This window comes from Pezoporus wallicus, unplaced genomic scaffold (assembly GCF_028554395.1).
Source record: "Pezoporus wallicus isolate ANWC-B61680 ecotype Strahan unplaced genomic scaffold, APGP_CSIRO_Pwel_v1 scaffold_13239, whole genome shotgun sequence".
NCBI classification, from domain to species: domain Eukaryota; kingdom Metazoa; phylum Chordata; class Aves; order Psittaciformes; family Psittacidae; genus Pezoporus; species Pezoporus wallicus.
The window spans coordinates 2,713,418-2,737,857 of record NW_026642052.1 but is presented as its reverse complement, the minus strand read 5'-3'; the positions used below and the strand labels follow the sequence as shown (position 1 = coordinate 2,737,857).

General features: G+C 39.7%; 1 protein-coding gene across 7 annotated transcripts in view; it reads left to right on the top strand.

Annotated features, from left to right (window-relative positions):
* SORCS2 (sortilin related VPS10 domain containing receptor 2) overlaps nucleotides 1-24,440 on the top strand; it is a 549,260-nt gene that overhangs the window by 314,934 nt on the left and 209,886 nt on the right. For all 7 annotated transcript variants that reach the window (XM_057426800.1, XM_057426798.1, XM_057426797.1 and 4 more), the window contains exon 3: nucleotides 978-1,077. In XM_057426800.1, the coding sequence (XP_057282783.1) occupies nucleotides 978-1,077 (100 nt within the window). The remainder of the gene's footprint in view (nucleotides 1-977; nucleotides 1,078-24,440) is intronic.

Here is a 24,440-nt window from a genome sequence, read left to right as displayed (position 1 = left end):
TTATTCCAGTGAAAAAAAAAAAAGGGTAGTATAGAGTCGAAGTCCTCCCACCAACCATCTGTCCTAGGAATGGCTTCTTGGTGAAGAAGGGACAGGTGCCTTAGATGTATCTGAGTCCCCTTCCAAATGCAAAAGGAAAAGCTGTAATATGGGGAGACCATATGGTTCAATTTGATCCTATATAGAATAAATGAGGCTTCATCCAAAGTGATTTAATTTTCGATGTGACTTGCTTTGAGTTTCACTAACTAGCGTTTTCCTATACTAACATTTTACTTATGTTTTTTTTTTAGTACTAGACATTGCCAATCCAGGTGCATAGCACAGATGCCATTTTTCACTGTAGGTTTTTCAGGAATATAAAACAACTTCTGCAGAGTGCCCACGCTTGAAATATTCATAGATTTGTGTTTATGACATACTGAGGGCCAAGTGCTGACTTTGTTTTTATTCATTGAAAATTTAGTGATCATCTGAAAAAGAGCTGGAGGAATGGATGGATACCTTTATCAAGTATGAATTCTGGTAGAGGCCCATTGTAAGTCCTGGAGATCTCAGGCCAAATTGCTCTCTTATGCAACACCAGGCTCTGAAGTCAGCTCTTCTTTTTCTGCATAGCTGAGGAGGTGCTGTTTGTACTTGCTGATAAGCCTTTGCTCTGCCTAGCTTTTTTTTACCACGTTGTGGGTGGTGATGGAAAGGTTTATGTGTTGGGCTTCTGTCACTCCATGGTGCAGTGTCAGGATGAAAACTAGTACCACACAGAAATACCATATGCAAACAGAACTAGACATGTTGATTCAAACCTAGAAAATACTCTTATTAAGCGGTAGTTTTCTTTCAATAGCTGATGAGCACTGAAAAGAGCAAAAGTACGATGGAAAAGCATTGAAAACAGTGCTATGAAGTCAGTTTTTCTTGCTGGGTTTAAATGCTGAAGCCTTTAGAAGAAAACACAAATGTTTTATTTCTTTCAGGTCCTCAGATTTTGGGACGTTATACACAAAGTTGAACCTACAGCCTGGGATTGCCACTGTTATTGACAATTTCTACATTTGTCCCACCAACAAAAAAAAGGTATGTGGCAAAAGAAATTACATTTTGTAGTGCAGCTGAGATTCTGCATATATGTGTTTTACAAGTTTTTGAACTGTAGGGATGTGGTTTTCACAGAGTTGCAGGTCATCTTAAGTGCATTTGTGACATATTGAAGTGGGATATTTATTCTTCCTGAATAATATAGAAAGGAAAAAATACCTGGATGGACTCTGAAAACTTCTGAGGCCATTGAATCCTGGCAATTGATCTTCCCTGGAGTTTTCCATAGAAATCAAAAGAGAACTCCTGTAGGTTTTCACACATCCACGCAACTTGTGGGACTAGCATTCAACCTCTTCATCCTTTATGTACAAAGTCCTTTGTGTGTTCGTTCCTTAATATAAAGATAGGGGTTGGGCAGGCTGTCATTGAGAATGATGTTTATTCTGTGTAAAACCTTGATTAAAAAATCAAAATCCCCTTTCTTTGAAACTCTTTCTTAAAAAATGTTCCTGCATCATTACCAAACTAAAAAGCTTTTTACGAAGCCCAGGAAGATTAAGTGGACTTTATAAGTGAGAGTGAAATCGACCCATTGAGTGTATTTACAATGGATGTTATATTAGAAGCAACAGGAAGAGCAATTATGAAACAAAAAAACAGCAAACCTTCTGTGTCTGCTAAGTGCTTGTGGTTTAAACGGTAAGAATTGTGAAATACATTGGGAATAACAGAAGCACAGTAGGTTATTTATGAAATAAGAATTTTCTCTTGATAAGGGCCTTTTAACTCCAGGGTAATACAGAAGCATTGATTTCATGCAGAGGCCACTGATTGGAAGGACAATGTTAGTTGTGTTTATCTGTCTGTTCTGCTTAATCAAAACTCAGTGGAACTCGGTGAGGCTGCCTGGATGGTTAAGTATGTGTTTTATTTCTCTTGCAATTGTCACTGGAGTTTTTGTGCCCAATCTATGCTGTGCCTGAGCTCGGTAATATATTTTTGATCTGCTGCAAAGTCAGAAATGATATTTTTGCTTCTTGAAGTGGAACTACCACCAAGCACAGAGTTTCTGCAGATTGTGTGTCTCAGAGATAGCATCTCCTGGCGATTTCAAGTCCAAAAGAATAAACCCCCAAATCTTTACTCATCTCAGTTTCTGGAATAAAGGCTAAAAGTATGAGATGGATGAGAGCCCAGTGAAGGTTTTTTCTCAGCTCACCCAGCTACTATATAAAAACCTGCACAAGCAGAGTGGGTCAGTGGCAATGTGGTTATGCCAGTTGTCTGACAAAATAGTCGTGAGATCACTGCTGAATTTTAAGCCTGAAGGACACACCAGTGTACACAAAAAGTCTCGTTAACTTTATCTTAGAAAAATCTATATTCTGCTCAAGATAAGGTCTTAGAATTACATAGCCTGCTTAGTAAATTAATATCATATTAAAATCTATCCCTTACAGAAAAGCGCCTTTGAGCCAGTAATTGCACTGTTTTTATGCTAAGATATTCTTTTACAAAGATGTTGTTCAATAATATACAAACAACAAAAGCAGCACAGCAGAAAGGATTTCTAGGGTCTGTAAATGATGCCAGAGGGAGATATATTTATACATGCAAATGTACATACAAACACGCATAGATGGTATAAAAATGGTGAAAGCATCGTGGTTAAATGCTGTAGGCAACAGCTTCACACTGGTCTTGGAGGTCTAGCACTGATTAGTGCAGGCATCCCATAATGTACCATGTGGGAGAAATAATTTGATATGTATCCTCTGTTTTCTAAACCAGCATTATAATTGCGATTTGGAAGTTATGCACATGATTCATGGAGTATGGGATTACGCTTTCCATAGTGTCAATCTGGAGTCAGCTGAGCAAAGCAAATTCTTTCTGCAGAAGAGAAAACCTAGGAGAATTCAACTTCACTAAGCTAAATTATCAACAAAATCGTTAACATTTTTATAGGGCATATGCGCTGTTAGATGTAGGAATCACGTATTTGCTTTAATTCTGTTTGTATAATGTGTCTGGGAAGGAGCTGAATGAACACACTGGGGTTTTTCCCACATTCAGAGCTTATTTTAATTTTAATTGGTGTTAATGCAACTGATACATCCATCCTTCTGTTTATATGTTTCTGGAAAAGAGGCAGCTAAGCAGTATATATTCAGGCTTTTCGTATTAAGAGAAAACACATGTTGATTGTGCGTACACTGACTTATTAATTAAATGGGTTGAACACTTACATTTCCCAGCTGTCACAATAACCAGTAGCTGCATGTTTTTTCCAGACTAAAAGGCAAGATGACAAATATGTATTCTTGCTCGACAAACCACGCAGAACACTTAAGATAGCAATAAGGATATAGCCTCTCCTGTACAATATTTTAACTGCTGATACTTGAAAATAGTATAAATTAGACGATTGCAAAAGGGTATTTGCTGCAGCTATAAAAGCATTTTCTGAGATGCATCTGGGTTGAGCAGTGTTTGTAAGCACTTACAGGTAAATGCAGTCCTACAGCATTTTGACATTTGTCTTTCAGAGCGAAACAGTTGGTAGTGGAAGTTGTCAAAATACAGTGTGACTACATTTACTTGCAAGGAGTAATTCTACTGAAGCATCTGTTTCCTTAGAGACTTTACCAGAATATAGAGAGCAGAATTATCTTACACTTCTATAAGTACAAGTTGTCAACTATGGAATATTGCTTTCAATATTGTCAGTAGTTTCTTCAGGAAGGTTTCACTGTGAAATTGCAGAATATGAGTCTGTACGTTAAGATGCATCATCTCCCAAGCATGATGCGTTCTTTCCTTATAAGCAGTGTCACCATTCAGTTTTATTCTAGTCAAGCACCACCAAAGCCCTAATGTAACCTAACTGCACTGTTTTGCTTAAGACTTCTGTCCAGGACTGCTCTGTTCATCTTCAGATTTTCCAGAAGTATGCTTATTTCAGTAATAGAATGTTTTCCACCCTTGGTTTCCTGGTGAGTGGATTGCTGTGAGAGGCAGTCCTATGCAGAAATCCTGGATTTTATTCACACACAGCTGATGAGCAGTTGCCTAGTTGACAGCCAGGGAGCTATTAAATCAAACGGAACTCAGTAGGCTAAAACAGTCAGAGCTTTCACTGAGCTGTTAGCTAGAAGTCACCATCTATTGCAGAGGTTCATGTAGCACCACTGAAAACAAGCCATACAAGGGGAAGATTTGATGGGCGCTATTTGATGGGATGTGAATATGTATATGTGGAAAAAGTTTGAGAAACAGAGTGGAACACTTGGAAATTAAAACCATGGATGGAACAGTCACTACGAGTCTGGCTATTACAACAGTGTTTGAGCTATTTACTTGTTAAATGGAAGCTAGGAGCGAGAGCTTTCCCTGGTTAAGTCCTGCTATGTTTGAGAAACCAAGGCTTTTTCACAGTTTGTTTATAAACAGGGCTGCATTTAAAAGTGTAAATTTTATGTGGTTTTCATTGTCTAATTCCTTGTAATAAGTCAAAAACAGTAGTGGTGTTGCTGCTTTGTTTAAGCAGTAACTCTCTCTTAAACAATAGACTATGAATGCATTTTTCTATCTAGTTGGAGAAGAGTTCTCTGTACAATATGGAGCAAAGTTTGGCTTGTTTTCCATTAAAATTTTGCAGGCACTCTCCTTGCATTTCCCCATCCAGGTCTTCTGTGTACAGAGCCAGAGAGGAATCTCCAGCTTTTGTGGATTAGGCACACTGTTGTCTTTGAATACTTTTTGAATGCATGTCTACCAGAACATTGAAGAATATAGTTTGAAGCTGCCTTTGACCTATACATTTTTAATAGTTAGCACCTGGAATAGACTGTGGTCAAACGTTGCACTTCGCTTAAAAAGAGAAAAATAAAAAACCAACACAAAAATCCCAGACCCACAAACTTGGCTAACAATACAAGCGAACACAGTACACTGCCATGGCTAGTGTGTAGGTTTGCCATAGTATGTAGGATATTTACCTGTCAAGGTAGAGGGTGTGTGGGCTAAACGGGTGCACACTTGAACAGACATTCTGTGTTATTATTCTATCCTATAATTTATTTGATGCTTAGTGTAGAGATCTCATTTGAAGTTTCTGAGATTGACCTTACACTGTGATTTTGTAGCCTAATGTGCAACTTTCACATTCTTTTGTGCTCAGGCATACAATTATTCTAAGGAAAAATAGTCCTGTCTTTACTGCATACTTATTATAGATTCTTTTGTTCTGTTTTTATGAATTTCCTGTCTAAAACTCATTAATCATAAAAGCAGACCAACAACTACCAAAAAGCCATAATGTTAAATTAAGTTTACTGTAGTGAAGCCAGATATAAAAAGAGTAGTTGGTGGGAGTACAACATAAAAAAGATTTATGTGAAAATGGAAAAGACCTATGAGCAAGTGTTAAGAGACCATTGTGCATGTAATTCTGCACTTGAGAGACATCCATTTCCCTCCCAGTAATTCTAGGAAGAGAAGGAATCCAAGCATCGTATTTTCAGTAAGGTTTTATTTCCTATTATGATAAGCAGGGGTCATTGCTTGGAGAAATAGGAGTAGTCAATCAAGATCATGTAGTAGAAAGCAGGTCTGAAGCTACCCTCAGCACCTGCGGTGATGTATGCTGCTGAGTGGGTAGGTGGTCAGAGAGGAGCCGTAAACAGGAAAGCATAATGTTCCATGCCTAGAGGGGTTTTAAGATCTGGAATTTTTGTTTAGTATGTCTGAAAATAAGGACAATTTTGCAAAATTTAGACCAGGCTGTCATTTCAAAGCTCTTTATTTTAAAATGTAGATTCTTAGGCCCAAACTTAAATCTCAGCCAGACGTCAAAGAAGAATCTAAGGGGGCGGTGGTAGGTTTACAGTGCAGGGCACTAGGCAAGTTCATGTTTGCCTTGTCCAGCCTGCCCATGGGCTCACTGACCTGAAAGTACTTCTTCATTTCTTCTCTGCTTGAGATAACAACTGGGACACATGTGAGCACATCCCCCAATATAGCTGATCAGCATAATAATTGTCTGTGGCATGTCTAGATCTGAGTGAGACTTGGGCTTTTCTCCTACATGGCAGACATTTTCTTGTGTCCTAGCTAGAGCTACAACTGTCTTCTAATCAATAGCTATGAAGATCACAGAATCATAGAATCAGCTAGGTTGGAAAATACCTTTAAGATCAAGTCCAACCATTATCCCGGGACTGAGAAGTCCATGCACATCTATTTTAATGCTGTGCATTCCCATGACAATATCATCCTGGAAGATTCTTGTAGAATTAAATATAAAAAAGAAGCAAATTATAATATATAGGATAGTTTCCAAAAGAGAAGATATCTATATGAAGAGTGAGTAGAAAGTTACTGATTCAGGGTTGCATGAAATCTGTGACAGATAAAACCAGAAAGGAAAAGGTGGTTATATTAGTGGTGCTGAATCTTTGCAAAAAGAAAGAGGAGAAAAGAGAGAAGCTAGTTGTAAAGAGGAAATTATAAAGGGGATTAGTAATAAGGACCATACAGTATTTAATTGTTTGCCAAGTATGCTAGGATGAAATGGGTACAGCTGTCTATAGAACAGTCAGGTTTTTGCTAAATTGGCAAAGATGATTTTTATCTGTGATTAATTTAGATTATTTCTATCTTCTATTGCAATTATCCTGTGTGTTGAGATTACTTCTGTCTGTTTATTTACTGAACATCACAACATGCCCTGAGGCATATATCAAGGTTCCCATGTTACAGAAGGAGAAAACTGGGAACTCTTTCATCTTAACTAACCGCTGGAACAGCTAACAGCTATGAAAATATTAAGGATGTCATATGAAAACTTAAAATAGTTTTTGAAAAGAGATGAGTAATACCATTTAGGAGGTCTGCAAGGACAGTGAAAGTAGGCATATTCCCCAGACCACCCAAAAATAATGGTGTAATGTGTTTGAAACGTATTCATCATGCTTACTGATGGATCTTCTGCATCTTCTGGAGACCTGCACGTTTCCTCCTCATTTCCCCAATGATGGAATGGCAGCACAAATCCCAGCTTTCATGCTTCATGCTCTGCTAGCATTTTCCAATCTACTGGTGTGTCAAATTCTGCTCCTCTTCACTTCAGCTGTTCGACTTCACTTGTGCTGACCACACAAACTCCTCTGGCTCTCTCAGGAGCAGAGATGCAGCAGGATTTTTTTCCCCAGGGTTAGCGTGGAAGCCCAGTGGAAATGAGAAAGGTTTGAATTGCTACCATGGCCATTTTACAGGGCTGATGTTGCGCTCACCCCACTGAGAATCCCCTTGGCTACTGCCCCTCTACACTGGCAGGAGTAAAACTGCTGCTTAAACCACTCAGCTGCTGCAGGCTTGCTGTCATGGCAAAATACTTGCACAGGACTCCTAAACTACTCTGAAAGTTAAGTATTCCAGTGATTTTGTTTATTCCAGTCTCTCTGTGGCATTTACTAGAAGGGATGAATTGATGCTTACGTGTCTCTAATGCTGAAATTGGGGTTCTGTTCTCAATAGCCTCATCATGCTGCAGCAGCAAACTTCTACTGAAAAGGCAGGACCTGTGTGACAAATACTTCTTAATCATATCCTTATGCATCCTGTATTTGAATATAGTCATCAAAAATTTATAGTAACATAAAATGGGATCTTTATTTTTTTCCCCCACACCATGTGGTTCTGTCAGGCAGGGAAAGGTTCTTACTCCTAGAAACTTAAATCTCTTGTGTTTAAGCCATCTCTGAACCTCCTTTATGGTGGCCTCTTTCAGACTTGTGCTAGAGACAGGGTTTTCCATCTGTGGGAGTAACACACTAGGTTGCTGTTGTCCCTTCATACAGAAGATTGCTGTCCAAGGAATGGTGGATTCTTCATAACTCCCGATTTGTTTTTTTTGAGGAGGCATCTTCTGCAGACTTGTTTGTTCTGTGTGCAGCTGGTATTTCTCTCTTCCTCCTCTTTTTCATAATGATTTTTTGCAACATTTCACCACCTCTTCCTGTCCTTCTGTCTCTTAATTTCTTTCCAACGCTTTCTTGTTTTCCTGCTTTTCTTTCTTCTATTTCTGAGCATTACTCTTTTCTACACCTCGCAAATAGATCCTGAACCAAAGTAAACCTTTTTCTTCCGTAGTTATAAATACTAAAGAAAAATATTATTTAGAAGAACATAGGTAGTGGTCTATGTTTCTATTAAAACATCACAAGTTTCTTGAGATAATAATAAATCTGCTGACACATCCCTGAGTAGAACTCATAAAATTAGTCTCTTCAACAGCAATAGTAGGTTGATTCCATCAGGGAGCTCTTAGCCAGGAGACCTAACTTCAGTTTCTATGACCTTGAGCAAGCCTGACCCTCTCTGAAGCCTGACTTCCCATTGCCTTGCACCTTGTAATATCCTTTGCTTTATGCAGAAACACTGTGACATGGCATGAATTGACAGGCTACCTTCTATTCCCGCATTTGATAGGACAAGGGGTAGTGGATTCAAACTTAAACAGGAGAAGTTTAGGTTAGATGTAAGGAAGAAGCTCTTTACTGTGAGGGTGGTGAGGCACTGGAACAGGTTGCCAACAAGTTCCCTACCAAGGAAGTGGTAAATGCTCCATCCCTGGCAGTCTTCTGGGGCAGGTTGGACAGAGCCTTGGGTGACATGGTTTAGTGTAAGGTGCCCCTGTCCGTGGCAGGGAGGTTGGAACTGGATGATCTTAAGGTCCTTTCCAACCCAAACCATTCTATGATTCTTTAAATGAGGAAATTAAGCTACTTGCTCCAAATGGAAGAGGATTGATTTCTGCTGCAATTGCTGGATCTACATCTTACAGGTTTACAAGCTTATTCTGTCCTCTAAACAGTATTATCACTCTGGACATTGAAATGGCTTTCGGATTTGACTTTTTAATGCTCTTGTTCTTTGCTAGAAGACACTAAGTCTATGCAAGGAGAGCTGGTGGAAAGCTCTGGCAAGAGGAGTGCCTCAGGTAGCACTGAGGGATTGTGGAGTGTTTATCTTGTAAAGCTTGGTGCCAAAAGCTCACGGCTGCTAGTTTCATAAAAACCTGTGCTTTTGGTGTAACTATGACTGCAAGAATTAGACTGGGATCCCTGGGAATAAGCAAACGTCTCGTGTCAACCTAAGATACTAAATGCGCTGGACTCGTTCTCTTTTAGTGCTAATATATGTCCTGTTTGTTTCACTCAGCCGTACCTGTGACCTAATTTTTTTTACACATTGTATCACTTTATAGGATTTACTGTGTTGAATTGCTTTTACAGGTTGTGATGCAGTGCAGGCGGGCATATATTAGTGAGGGTTTGACTATGGGTTCTAGTTGGTCCATGAGAATCTCACACTTTGTTCTTCCTGTGGGCTCTAGCAAAAACAATGGCTCTTTTGCTTGCTGCAGCTGATGGTTTGAAAAATGCTTTTCTGTTCTGCCAGGTGCTGTAACACAGGAGCAGGAGATCTGGGCCTTTACATCTTGGCTACACAGAGCTTGGGGATACAGGGTTTCTGTTGGGCTTTGGGATTGCGAAAGCCTAAGGCTCCTCTGAAACTTTCCCACGCTGTGTATTATTACAAGGACCAGTCATAACTTTTCACCTGACTTAAGCAAAGTCTGTAAAACTATCCTTTCTAGAATCAGATGCCTTTCAGGAGGTAGTAGCGTTCGATTCTACAATGGGTTGGTATATTGTAAGGCCATATTAAAACCACTTGTGAGTTGTACTCTGCCATAAGATCTAAAAATTTTATATACACAGAGATGCTTTGGTGTCTCCTGTTAATAGCTTTGGGAAGTCTGAAGAGGTTGTAAGATTTCTTCTACAGATGTGGAAATAGAAAGATGTAAATGACTTGCCTGGGAAAGAAATGGGGGAAATTTAATACTATGCCAGATGTCTAAGTCAGCCTCTCAGCTTGAAGGAAAAAAAATCACACTTTTGCCACTCAACAAGTGTTCAAGGCCAGGTTGGACAGAGCCTTGGGTGGCGTGGTCTAGGGTGAGGTGTTCCTGCCCATGGCAGGGGGCTTGGAACTAGATGATCTTAAGGTCCTTACTAACCCAAATCATTCTGTGATTCTATAAATTCATCTTCCTAAAAATAAAGAAAGCATTCATTAGCTCTTACGTGGTGTTGCCTGCAGTGCTTTTTCAGACTGAAGGCGCTTGCTTCCTAAAGAGTAATTGCTCTAAGAATATTCTTGCTGCATAACTGCTTATTGTTTCTGCTAACTTTTTCAGGAGTGTAGTTTGTGCAAATGTTAAAAGTAAGTTGAGTAGTCAGAAAAAACATTATGATTTAGCCAAAGAGCAGCACAAAAGGCAATGTGGAACTCATGACTGAGAAAACATCAGATGAAAAAAAAGGCCTAATTTTCTTCACTAAAAATAGAGGACATGGAGACACCTTCAGAAGTAGTTTTAAACATAGGGAAGTGGTGGATTCCTAACACTGGACACTTTTAGGATTCAGCTGGACAGGATGCTGGGACATCTAGTCTAGGCTGTGCTTTGCCTAGATGACCAGATGGTCCTTGAGGTCCCTTCCAACCTGGTGTTCTGTGATTCTATTATTCTGAATAGAATGCATTTTTACCAGCTCAAGGGAGACTATGGCCTTGTGGAAGGTCTGTCAATACTATACCTATTTTCATATTTTACACTTTTTTGAGTTATTGTTTTGGAAGATTTAATAGGTGAACACACAGAATTGGATAAAATGTTTAGCAATGCCTCTTCCAAGATTAAAGATGTGACTTCTGAGCCAAATTTCTTAATAACTTTATTGAAAGCTTATCTGGGATGATAACGAAGTTTTAAAGCTTTCCTGCAGTGTTAAAGACAATTTGAACTTCAGCTTTAAAATGTTATACTCAGAAGCAAAGAATGGAGCTGAATTTAGATCTAGGACCTTAATTTTAGGTACTCTGTCAGAAAATACTCGCTTTATGTTTCTGCACAATTCATAGAATTCACTTTTTAACACTTACCTACTATAAAGCAGTCACCATGCAAAATATGATGGGATTAGGATAAGGTCAGAACTATTTATTAGTACTCTAAAAATTTCTGAAAAAATGATATCCTGACTTACAGCTGAAAATAAAAACCCTTGGAAAAGAGGTGATGGAGCCAAGATAAAGAAAATGCGATGAGATTAAGTGAAAAATTTTGTTTAAATTGCGACCTTCTTAAATGTAGTATTTTAAAAGCATGTCAAGATTTACTTAGAAAAATACTAAATATTCCATATTAAAATTAATAGTTGAATTGAGAAATTTGTCAAAATTGTGTGTTAGAAAACATTACCTTTGCCACTTGGACATTTTCTGAGCAAAATGTATTTTTTCTGAAAGTGCCCTGGCATTTTAATAGCCAGTAAAGTGCCAAGATCTTATACATTTCCTTTCTCTGGTAGCTGATATATTTTTCACTTACATAATATTTGTAGCTCTTATTTTATCTCAAAGCTAGAATGTATTCTGCTTTACTTATATATTTTTCTGTCCACGGGATTTTTTGATTTCTTAATAGGGGATTATCTACTTCCCCTTTTAAGCTATGATGTTAATAGGCAAATTCAATAAGCTCACAGTCTGCAGGTGACACTGCTGGGTTTTTTGATTTTCGCCTGTGTTCAGTAGTCCGTGATTTGGGTAATTGCTGGTTATTTTTCTTTTTTTTTTAACATTTTTATAGCACATTGGGTTTTGTTTGTGGTGGTTTTTTAGCCTCTGTCTTGTCTGCTCTCTTTGACTGAAGAAATTACTGCGGCTTGTCAGTGGCTGAGGTTGGACACTTCACTGTTCCTTAATACTACTGTGTCATCTGCCACTGCATTTAAGCCGTGCTCACAAACATAAGCTAAATATCACCCAGGCAAAAATGAGAGGCTTTTTCTTTAAACATCCATGCTAGCAAGTAAGTTTATTTAAAAGTCACCAAGTGATGTAGTGGCAGAACCCAAAAGTTTCCCTCTCTGCATTCTCTGCAGGTCAGTTTATAAGCTTGAGCTAACAGAATTATCCCCAGAGACACTGGTTGTAGACTGGCAGTGATGTCTGCTGTGGCAGGGGCTACAGGCTTTTGCCAGAAATCTCAGAAAAAGCCAGTTTTAGTAGATCTCAGAAAGGTGAAGAATAACATAAAACGCACAATAAATTTTTATTCCACTTTTTAATCCTGTAAATATATGTTGATGGCTGCACAGTAAGATGTTATTGTGCTTTTTCCCTAAGGGTTTGAGTTTCCAGCTTATTTTGGTTTCTTAAAGAACCACAAAAATCAGGAGGAAACCTTCAATTTAGGCTTGCCCAGCTCTCTTGTATTGTGTTATATTATATGGTAAGGGGTACTCCAGCTTCATCTGCAGCTGTTCTTTAACGATGTACAGTGGTGCAATCTGGCCTTTCATGTGTTTTGAGTATTGATTTTCCAGATAGAGAGAACTGCAATGATAACCTCGGGAGGTCTGGCATCTCTGTGACCTGGTTTGCTTTTATTCCTTATGCCTCTAGGCAAAGCAGTCAGTTCCCGGGAGCGGTGGGCTGCTGGCAACAGCATGTCTCTCCCCAGTTTGCTTGTGTGAAAGCCCTGGTGTAACTGGCTGTCCTTCCAGCTTTCCTTTTGAGCTGATTTCCATTCCAGTTCTCATTTTACCCTCTCACCCTTCCAGTTGCAGATCAGCCTGGCAGGCACTTTTCCAGCATTTAGCTCATCCTGTATTGGTGGGCAGCCTTGCACTGGTGTACCTAGCAGCTGCAGCATTGGAAGCTGGGGGAGTTGCACATGGGATGAAAAATTGCCTATCAGGTGCAATTTTGGTCAAGAATCTTCTCAAAATGGTGCTCTGCTTTCATAATGTATTGTTTCCTTCAGACAAAGAAACGCACTGGCATCTCTATGTAAATTCATTTCTTCCCTTTTAAAGCTCCAGGGTATGAATCCCATTCACACGGGGGTACCATAGAATCATTTAGGTTGGAAAAGCCCTTTAAGATCGTTGAATCCAACCATTAAGCCAGCACTGCCAAGTGTGACACTACACCATGTCACTAAGTGCCACATCTGCACATCTTTTAAATACCCCGGGGCTGGTGACCACTACTTTCCTGGGCAGCCTGTTCCTATACTTGACAATACTTTCCATGAAGAATTCTTTCCTAATATCCAACCTGAACCTCTCCTGGTGCAGCCTCAGGACATTTCCTCTTGTCCTGTTGCTTGTTATTTGGCAGAAGTGACAGACAGCCTCTTTGCTACAACCTCCTTTCAGGTAGCTGTAAAGAGCGATAAGGTCCCCCCAAGCCTCCTTTTCTTCAGATCCCAGTTCCCTGGGATCACTGATAAAGCTATTAGTGATCTGGACAAGGGAATCAAGTGCACCATGGTGATAGGTGGCTTCCAAATATCAAAGACAAAAAAACGTGATGATGGTTGCTGTGGTGTTTTTAATACTGTCATGATCCTGTTTATATGAGACTAGTTCTACATGAAGAACCTGTTATCCAGACTAACTGCTCTCCATGCCAAAGGAATGACAGTACTGGGAGGAGTGATGCCTCGTGGGACTGAGCGGGTGACTGATGTCAGTACTCAAGATTTCTAAAGCTATGTGACCAGATGGGTTTGTAGTCTTGGATATGTTTACTCGATCTAAAAAAACGTCCTTGTAAATGGGGTTCTCTCATGTGAATGATGCTACTTGCCAACTATTTCAGAATACAGTATACTGTCAATATTTGTTCATTACATGTAATGGTGGGTATGCAATATTTATAGTCTTTCTATAAGGATTACTGTTGGGAATAGCAGTAACAACCAATTATAAAAGCCAACTCAGTTACTATACCTTGGTTGGAATAACCTAGCTCTGCATTAGAAGTATATTACACAGTAAACAAAAGGCAGTTGTTGCCTATTTGAAGAGACCTCACTCATTTCAAAAGTCTCAGGAGACAAAATAAGTTATTTGTGAGGCTGAATCACTGAACAAAAGAGAAGCCATTTATTATCTGAAGTAGCAGGACAGCATATGTTTCACTGCAGTGTGGCTGGCAGCCCTGAGCCTTGAAAAATATGTTCTTGTCTTCAGGGGAGCACAGGCATCAACTTTGTGCATCTCAAGAGGTGTTAGAACAACATCTAATGAGTAAAGTTGCAATCAAATGAACCTTGCTAGGGAAGAGCAAGCAACATATTCATGTTTTTGGCAGATGCCATTATGCTTTTGCCTTTTTTAATCAGAGAAAATCTACTGTGATTTCTCACAAGTTTTCTTGAGCTTTACAATAAAGAAAGATGTGCTGAGCTGTTCTGTCTCTCTCACCCAACCACCTTGACATTTAACCTTAGAAGTGAAAATAAAAGTTAAAATACAGTTTGTATTTTAGCTTCTATTCTCTTTCCTATTAAAAATTACTGAGTTTGTCACCTGAGATTTACTGAGTTAGTCACCAAAGGGGAGACCTGTGGAACCTGAGTTTATTCTGGAAAAATTAAATTGTCAATTTTATCCTTACCATTTTGAAGAACACTTGACTGCTAAACAGATATCCTGAGGAGTCAATTCTGCAGATGCACATAGTCCTAAATTTGTCATGTTTGTGTTCAGATATGCCATGCCATCTGTCTTTATGATTATAAGAAACCTATTACATGTAACCCTTTGGGTTGTTTAGAGTTTGTAATTTGTGGTAGAAGTTATCAGAGATGCCCACATTTTTAGCAACCTCACACTAGTAAAGAAGAAAATATGGTAATCATTAAAGACTTTTTATGCCCAGCAGATTGTAACACTGTGGAAAATAGTCAGTCCTTGTACAAGATTAGGATGAAAGGGTGTGAAATGGTTTTCAAAGTCCTTATGTTTCTAGAAGGTTGAGCAATTTCATCACCAGTGCTAGGCAAGGATGAGGGACTTCATTTGCTGCTGCTGCTGCTGCAAGCAACCCAGTCAAAAGAGGTAGCAGTTAAGTGTATGGAGGGGTTGTGTGTTTTGGTTGGATCTGTAATTCTGTTGTGCTGAGTAAAAGGTATGTGGTGAAGGAGCCCGAAACACTGATTCTTCTCTGGAAACACAGAGAAAGAGAAACGATATCCTGCCCATATTCGGCTGGCTGGGGCTAGAACCAGAAGTTGGTTCCATGACACTTAACTATGGATAATTCACTGGAAGAGCCCCATAGCTGGCACTATGACACAGTAATTAATGGAGAAATCCATGACCATGTTGATTTCAAAGGCTCAGGCTGTTCTGGTCTTCTAGAGTAATTAACAGCTTTATTGATTAAACATGTCCACCTAGTACTACTGCGAACCAGTCAGATCTTACCATGGTGCCATGCAGTACTCCTGCATGTCTACTTAGAACCAATTGCAGCAGCAGGTAGAAAGATAGATAACTTAGAGACCTGATCCTGTTTTAATTTTCTTTTTTGACTCCTCCATGGCTGTAAGCAACATGGGAGAGCATCACAGGCCGTGTATTGCTCCTAATGCTGCTTTATGAGTTGACTTAATGAGATTGGCAACTAGCTGAATTGTAAACTAAGTGGATTTCCTCTTCAAGATGTAAGTGAAGGGGCATTTATCAAACTATTGTACAGAATTTCTGCTATGTTTACTTGTGTCACTTCATTCACATGCCGTCACCATTCTCTAAGCCTAAACCTTTTGTCTGCCACTAGAACTTGAGTGTTGAAACGATTTCTTAATTGTTCTATGCACTAAGAGTATCTTTATTACCAGATTATATCATTATGACACAGAATATAGCTAGAAATGTATGATATGCAATATAAATATGGCAAGAAGCATCACTAGAACTCATCCTTGATTAAGAATGTATTTTTCTCTCCTCTTAACAAGGATTGACGGGATCACAGGCCATTTCATTTAGGAGGCTGTATGTGAGGGCTTTGTTGATTTTTAATTTTCCTCCATTGATTTTCAGCATCCAGAGAGCACTTGTTCTCTAATGGCTCTCTCTGTTGGTGTTTGTTTGCAAAGTGAAGTAAAAGATAAATGGCTTTCTGGGTAATACCTCTCCAAGGGCTTCCACTTGAGAGCTAGTGGCTGTTAGCAGAGCTTCAGTGTTAGGAAAGTTCTGTGCTCAAACAAAAGCATTCCTGAGCCTCTAAGTGTGGTAAAATTGTGTTAGACCTGGTGTGACAACGATATCTAGCTGATAGATAAGTCTTTGGTAGGAATAGCCCAATTTGTTCACATTTTTCTATGAAAGTGAAATGTTCTGCACCTTTCTTAATAGGGATTCGAATGTTTTCCTTGCATATGTTTTTCCCCAGCAAACAATTGATTTTTCAGTAAAAGAAGGGAAGAAGGGCCACTGGTATTTGGGTAGTTATGAACAAGGATTGATATTAAAATGCAGTTGGTTTTTAGCTGTGCTTAGGTTGAAAGTCTTGGCTTGTCTATTGGAAAACAGTATTTTGAAATGACTATAAATTTAATTTTTAAAGTCTTGGCTTACATAGAAATATTAAGCTTATCTATAATGTAAAGTTGTTTTCCATTTCGATATTTCAAGCCTGCTTGTGCATTGTTGCTGTGATGCATTGTTGTGCTGTGTAGCAGTGTTCAGTCTTATGACCGCTGCTAATGAAAGGGTTCTGCTTAGCACCCCTTCCCAACTGCCTCCTCAGATCAGGAGTCACTATTTAGAAAAGACATATCCTCACTCTAGTCTTGATTTAGAAAGCTATGAAAAAAGGGGTGTGAGGCTCTTGGAGCTCCAGGGAGGTGATCCTGTGGATTGTGAGCCTCATCTCTCATAGGTGCTGGGCAAGATCTCTCTCCATCGCCTCCTCCAGAAATGATTGCTGTTCATTGCCTCAGAAAGTTGTGTTTGTGTGAAGATAACCTTAAACAGCATGTACACACATACTGCAGTGTGTATTTTCATGCGTTCTAGTTGTAAATTTGGGCTAATACAAATTTTTAAGCAAGCTCAGTTATTAAGCAGATGCTGCTTATAAAGCATCTATTTCTTAATTAAGCTTTCAGCTTTTCAAGTGTCACGTAAAATCAGTAGGATTTTTGCTTAAGGAACCTGTGATACATTTTTCTGTTGCTGCCTGCTTCTTGTGCCACTTACATTGAACTTAATTTAGGCAGCTTCAGCAAATGTCTGGAGTAAGACGTGCATTCACGTGTCTGGATCAGGACTGAAAGAGCTTAACAAACTACTCCATTAGCATACAGGTCTGAGAAATTACTCTGGCTGAAATGAGGAGAATCTATAAATCCTGGGCTCCTTTCTCTGTTCTGCTGCTGTGTCACTGTGTTTGTCCAAGATGGGAATCAAGGACAGTTTTCTTAATGGTCCCCTCATGCTGAATGAGTTTAAACTGTTCATGTTTGTCATTAAGCACATGGATGATGCTGTTGACTTCATTTAAATGCATAAGGTTAAACATTTGCACAATTACATTTGGGAACTGGGTAATGAAATGTAAGACACAAAACCTGGTCTTTATAAGAGGAGCAGGACAGTAACCTCTCCATATCTTAATTTATAAATGAGGAGACTTGCTTTTTTTTTTCCAAGCAAATGAAGTGACTGTTTTATAGCAAAATGCTGTTTATCTGAAGCCTTCCTTTAGCTCTTTCTTTAATGTCGTCATTCCTGATGGCTCTGTGGGCCACAGGGCACACAAATATCAGTTGCTGGAAGCTTGTTTCAAGTTTCTGGGGCTTTTCCTTCATAGTAACCAGGCTTATTACATCAGATGTGCTTTTGTTTTGTTTCTTCAGTACAGCTTTCAGGGTGACCTCTGCTAAGATAAAAGGACTAAAACCACTGTGGATTTTCCTGAAGCAACATCTTTAGCAGCGACGGGCAGTTCATTGTTCTGAAAGCAGCTGCACACTCCGGCATAGAACCTGAACCAGAACAGACCAAACCTGGCAGAGCTCTTGCTTTTCTCAGTCTCCCCTTTATTGCTTGTGAATTGTGGCAATGTTGAATCTTAAAACAGAGTAGTATGTATAGTATAGGTAATGACTCTAGTAATGGTTGAGAAAAAACATTGCCTTATTTTTCCTGATGAATCTAAGAAGTATCATAATGTTATATTCCTGGTTGGCTGTTCACTGGGGGCTCTTCTGGAAGAGCTTGAATTTGTGGCTGTATCTTCAAAGCGTGACTCAGTGTAGTTTGAACTCAGGTAAATCTGATGTGAGTGGGTTTGAACTGTTGCCAGTAGTAAGGGCTAGCTTTAGCTATTGTTATGAGAAGCACCACCAAAACGGGCAAGATGATTGTGCTTGGACCATGCAGAAATGCCATGGGTGCTCTGTAATGAAGGGACATGAATACGCTGGGGATCAGTCCCAGGTCCTCATTCTCCAGAAACAGATCTTCCCTCTCTCCTTCCCCCTAAAAAGGGAGAGCAGCAGGTTGGGTTCAGAGGGGCTTTTCTCACAAAGAGAAAGATATATCCCCCAACTGACTGAAATGCAAAGTTGGGTACCCAAGGAGCGTTAAATGGGTTGAGTCCTGGTGTTTATTCTCTTTGGCTTTAAAGTGAAGCCTGGTGCATCAGCATTCCCACAAGAGAGGTGGTGGAGCTTGTCACCTGTGATGGTGCATGTGAGGCTGGCTGCTCTGCTTGTACAGTAGGAGCTCTGTAGGGATCCAGCAGTTTTTGGTGAGAGGGGAGGGTGGTGTGTATTGAGCTTTGCATAGCTGTGAATGGCTAAATTGAAAGTCAGGGAGTAGAGAAATAAAACCTCCATCTCTTGTGGAAGTGGGAAATAATAGTCTCTGTTGTGAAGGTGACTGTTTACTTTCACTGCAATAGAAGGTAGGAGATTTTGTAAGCAATATTACAGCATTTCACAATCCATAAATCAATCCATGTTCTTAGAAATGGGGATGGGCAGGAGGTGGCTGTGTCTTTATATCAGCAATGGATGCCCTGGAGTATTTAATGGAAAACAGGTAAGGCTAATATTGGGGAATAGTCCTGGAATAAAGCTCAAATGAATGAAATAGTGAATATTTTTCATAATAGTTCTTTTTAATAAGATGCCTAACAAGGGAGTTGAAGGAGGGCACTGGGGTGGTTTAAAGCTGAAAACCAAGCATTTTTATGGAAATAGACTCATTAAAGCTGTCTGTTACAGAAGTGCAACTGTTTTTCTATGAACGTGATATTTGTTCAGTAGTTGAAATGTGATTCTTAAAAGTATACTGTCAGTTTTCTTTTTTGGTTATGTAATTCATAAATGTCATTTTTAAATAGACTATATACTGTGCCCCAGGAGGCCTGGAACACACCTCCCTGCTTTTTACTGGTCTGGTAATGTAACCAACCTGCAAAATAGAGGTTCATTTTATTACTGCATTTCATTTTACTGCATTTCAGGCAACTGTTTCACCAGATTGGGTAAATTACTGATGTTAATCAGTAAGTAGAGATGTGGTTCTGCACCACAGTGTGTATTGTCTAATATTGTTCTGTACCACAGAGTATATTGTCTAATGCTGTTCTGCACCACAGCATATGTTGTCTAATGTTGAACCAGACTTAAGCTGCTTTAAGATCTTCACATTATTTAAAATACCTCCAATGAAGTAGTAACTTTTTTAACAATACATTTTAAAAATAGCTTTTTAGAAAGCACTTCTTTCCATTAGAAGCTTTTCTTAGATTTAAATAATAGACCTTGCTGTTCCCTTTGCATGCAGGTTCGTGGAAGCCACTTGATTGCTTATTGTAGTTATACTATGATCTTTTCAACCCTCCTATTAATACTTAAATTCTACAGAGGACTTAGTTTTTACTTCCACCATTCTGAATTACAGGCTTGGCTTAAGGAAGTCTATACCATTTATTCCAGCTTCAATGCTCAATGTTACAGCGCAGCATGGAGCAGCTGCTCGCTATGGGTTAGGGAGCTGGGAGTCGAGAGGGATCCTGTGACTGGTGGGTCAGGGAGGGAGATTGCCAGGTACATCCATGGTGATGAGGCTGTGGTCAAAGTGGTCAGCCCTTTCTGTGGCCTCTCCACAGAGCATCTGGGAGCCTCCCTCCCTCCCACCACAGATATTTTCAGCCTGAGTTACCTATTCTGTTAATGCCATCAGTTAGCCCCCAGACTGGTCTGCTTGAGCAGGAGACTGGAGTGGAGACCTCCTGAAGCCTGCTGGCCTTCTGGGGTTAATGAGTGCTGCACACATTCAGAATTCAGTTCCATGGTTCTTCCAGTCAGAGGTTATGATTTACTTAATGTGTTTGTATTTTACATGTCCAGTTGCTTAACTTAAATTCAAAACTGCTTAAGACTCTCTTTTGGATAGGACGAGGCCATTTATGTATACAATCTGTTTATATATTGTAAAGTTAAAGACACTATGAGAAAGAAAAATGCTATGAAGCATGCAGTATAATCCTTGAAATAGATCCTCTGAGTCTTGAAGTTACTGATTTCTCAGGGCTCACGGTACAAAAATGTGTTGGTTCAATCTTCCACTTAGCCACAGACCCCATTTTAAATATTTATTTCTCATTTCCTTGGTATCCTTTCTCTTTTGTAGGTATCTAAACAAAACTTTTCAAAGTTGTAGTATTCCCTTCCTCCTCATTTCCTCACAGGACAAAAGATTGCTGCCGTTGTGTGCCCCAGAACCTGACTGAGACAAGAATCCGTTCCCTGTTAGCATCCCAGATTCTCTGGGGATGGAAAGCTGTGCTGTTGTAAGCAAGACGACCCAAGTTCACTTGGTTTAGTTGCATTATGTTTGTTGATCCTGGTTCTTTTTTCACTTGGCTGACTTGTCACTTAACAACCTTCCTATTTTGAAGTCTAGTGTCAGACTGGAGACCATCTGAACCCGAGGAGGCACTGGTGATCTGCTGTGTAGGAGTTAAGGGTGTCTGAAGCTGTGGTTTGCAATTCAGTGAATACTTATCAGTTCATGTGGCAGATGCCATTAGTTACGGTTTCCCTTTAAACAAAAGGCTCACAAGTGCCTTTGTACCAGGTTCATTGGCAAAAGAGAAAGGCATAGTGTGCACATGGAGTATTCAACACCTTCCAGAGCAGTCCACTCTCCTATAGATTTATTTCTTTTTCTATACATTGCATACTTTGCTGTTTATTGATTCCCCCCCCCCCCCCCTTTTCCATATAATTGCACCTCTTCCATCTCATTTTGTTAAGAATGTGGCTATCTGGTTAAACTGGTTTGTACTTTTCATTGCAAGTTTTTCATTCAAAGACATCAAAGCACACTAAAAATTAGTCTAACCCATGGCAAAACTTCATGTGAGGTGCTTGAATGCAATTTTTCATGTAAAAGGAGACAGAAACAGGTAGACACCGTCAAGGTGGGTCACAGCCTAAATGTGACAGCATCAGGGATTGCTTGCAGAGTGCTGATTGCATGGCCATTAATAGACCATGTTCTCAACCTTTAGTTTCTTAGGCATATATCTTTCCTGTTAGTGCATGACCTGCTGGCTCTTTAGCTGTTCACACAGTGTATTGGAGGTCGACTTGTATGGGACTTTATGGCCCTTTTTTTCTTTTTTCCCTATAGTCTCTTTAAAGCAGGCAAGCTATGAGAATCTGCAGTGTACCTACAGGAAAAGTACGTCTGTACAGCGCATTTGGTGACCCCTTTGAACTCTCCCTTTAAACAGTAGAGCACTTACTGATGGACTTTGTGTTGGCATTTCCATCAGGTTTCTGAAGAGGCAGCATTGCTGACTCGATCGGTAAACCTCGGGTTAGATTTACTGATTACACAATTCTCTTTTCCTGAGGCAAACAGGGAGCTCGTAATTGCTCAGCGTACTATAGTTTCCAGCAGCTATAACCAACCACACCTGTCAGTTTGCATGTGTCATGAGGCAGGATTTGGATCACTTCAAGTCTCTTTCTTTCTTCCTGCACTGCTGTGAACTGGTGGACTTCCATCAGCAGACAAGGAGAAACGCGCTTTTAACCACCTGAGCCTCTCATTGCACTCTTCAGAACAGTGACCACAATGTGAAACAAATGTGTTGAGATTTGAAAAGGGTAGGTTGTGGCAGCTGAGTGTGCTACCTCAAAAAAGAGATGGACTGTCTCAATATACCATACTAATCCTACAAATTAATAATAAATGGAGTTATAATACATCCAACTGACCTACGGTTGCTGACTTTAATTTCATTTCTGAATATGAATGTAAATTTTGTTGTTTCCAAGACTGTGCTAAAACTGTGAGATGCATTATGTGTTATTACCTCTCCAGCTGTATACCTGCTCTTTTCTTGTACGTTGGCAGACACGTGTCTGAAGTTTTGGGAGTCTCAAGTCTCCAGTACACATAAAAACTTTGGGTTTACAGTAAGTGTTGAGCCTCTTGTGCAAACTAAATACCAGTCAAGAAAAACTGGTAGTTAATCAAGGCTGTCTGAATGTTACGTGTGAATTGGCAAGTCTCTCAAAACTTCTTTGAGAGCAGTTTACTTGACTACTTCAGTAAAGCAGTTATTCTCCTCTTTGAAAATGCTGGTTGTGTGGAAAATACGTGCTAAATAACACAAAACAGTTAGATGAGAATTTCCATTCCCGCAGTCACATTTTCCCCTGAATTGCTATTGCCTTTTAGTAATCTCTTTACTGCTGTAAGAATGCTGCAATTACTGAACTAAGGTGTATTTAGTGAAGATCTTCCTAAGTAGCTCTGTAAGAGGTATGTCCTTCTTTAATTTGTCTGCTTGCTAGGGAATTACAGCCGTTGCCTCCCTGTTTCCTTTCTGCTGGAGCACAGATTCTCTGTTGATATGAACAGACAAAGCTTCATTGATAACAGCACTTGATTTTGAGCCCTGGCTTTGCGATGTCCTCTCCTGCACCTTGGTTGCTACTGCTGCGAGAAACTCTTCTCATCAGCTTGTATAATTTGTTTTGGTAAATATAATAGTTTGACCACCCCTCTTGCTGGGTGTGCAAACCTGATATCCCTGGAAAATCTGTGGAAGAGAAGGGAAGGGTTCAATGATGCAGAACAGCTGGAATTGCCTTCTCTTTGGGGTTGGGGGGGGGGGGGCGGGGAGGGGGGAGGGTGTTTCTCCATAATTTTGGTACTCCTTGGGCCTGATTCTCCCCTGTCCTGAAACCTGCTTAGTAACCTCCAAAATTGTGAGGAGAAGCTTCAAGCATACAAGTACTCCATCATCTCTGTGACAATACAAAATGGAGGCAGCAGAGAAACAAGGCTTGTTTTACACAGCAAAGAGAAAGGATTTGAGGATCCTAATACAAGGATTAATGAATGTTCTCGAGGGTAGAAACAGCCCAAGTTTCCTAATGAGCATTTTACTGCATTTCAGGCAACTGTTTCACCAAAACTGTCATCTTTGCTTTCTTTGAAACAGACTGACCTGCAGCTGAACTGTGCTAAGGCATAGTTTTAGCAGAATTATACCAGCTGTTAATAGAGATTTAAAAAAAACCCATGAGCTGGATTCACAGCTGGTATAAATTGATGCAATTACAGTGCATTCAGGGGAGGTCCATGCATTATATGAACCTGAGGGGGCTGATGTTTGGGGCTTTTCTGCGGCTGATGTGCAGCATGTGACTGCTCTTTTCCCCATGTGTTGTGCTGTTTTGCTTACTGTGAGATGGTACAAATATCCAGGTTTAGAGATTCCTCTCTTGGATTTTGAAGAGTCTCCTGAATCTGACCTTTTACCACCTCTAATGCTTCCAAGCCCTTGAACAGCACAGCACGAAGACTGTTTGCTTGGCTGGAAGTGCACCAGCCAGGGACAGGTACGGAACCTCTCTCAGGCAGATATAAATATACGTATGTTATTTCACTTCATAGTGTAAAGCTACTTAAATGGAGGTCGTGTTTTCAAGGATAAGCTTTATTGCAACATGTTGAAGATGTTTACACATAAACAGTATCTGCACTGTGGTTTTAGCCACTGGTTTGCAGGTAGGTGGAAATAAAGGGAAAAAATAGGTGGATTCATCTTTTCTAGGTTGCCTGCTCCTTAGGAAAACTCTCACTAAAGCTGTCTTCTTTAGACAGATTTATTCCCTTTAGATATCTGTTGGTGGGTTTTTTTAATATAAGTAAAAGTTTTAATGAATTACTTAATCTCTTTAAGTAGTTATCTTGTAGTGCTTTTAAATTATAGAATTCCTAGGAGATCAGTGCTACCTGAAAAAAAAACACCTAAGCTGCTCTTGTTAAGAACTACATTTTTCAGTGTCTGTCATAGTACAACACCTGTGACAAGTGGAGGCTTTTCCCTTGTTACTTTAGCACAGTGAAGTAATAGCTCTATGATACAGGTGCTGTTTATTAGCCCTTGCATATTCTTATATATAGAAATGA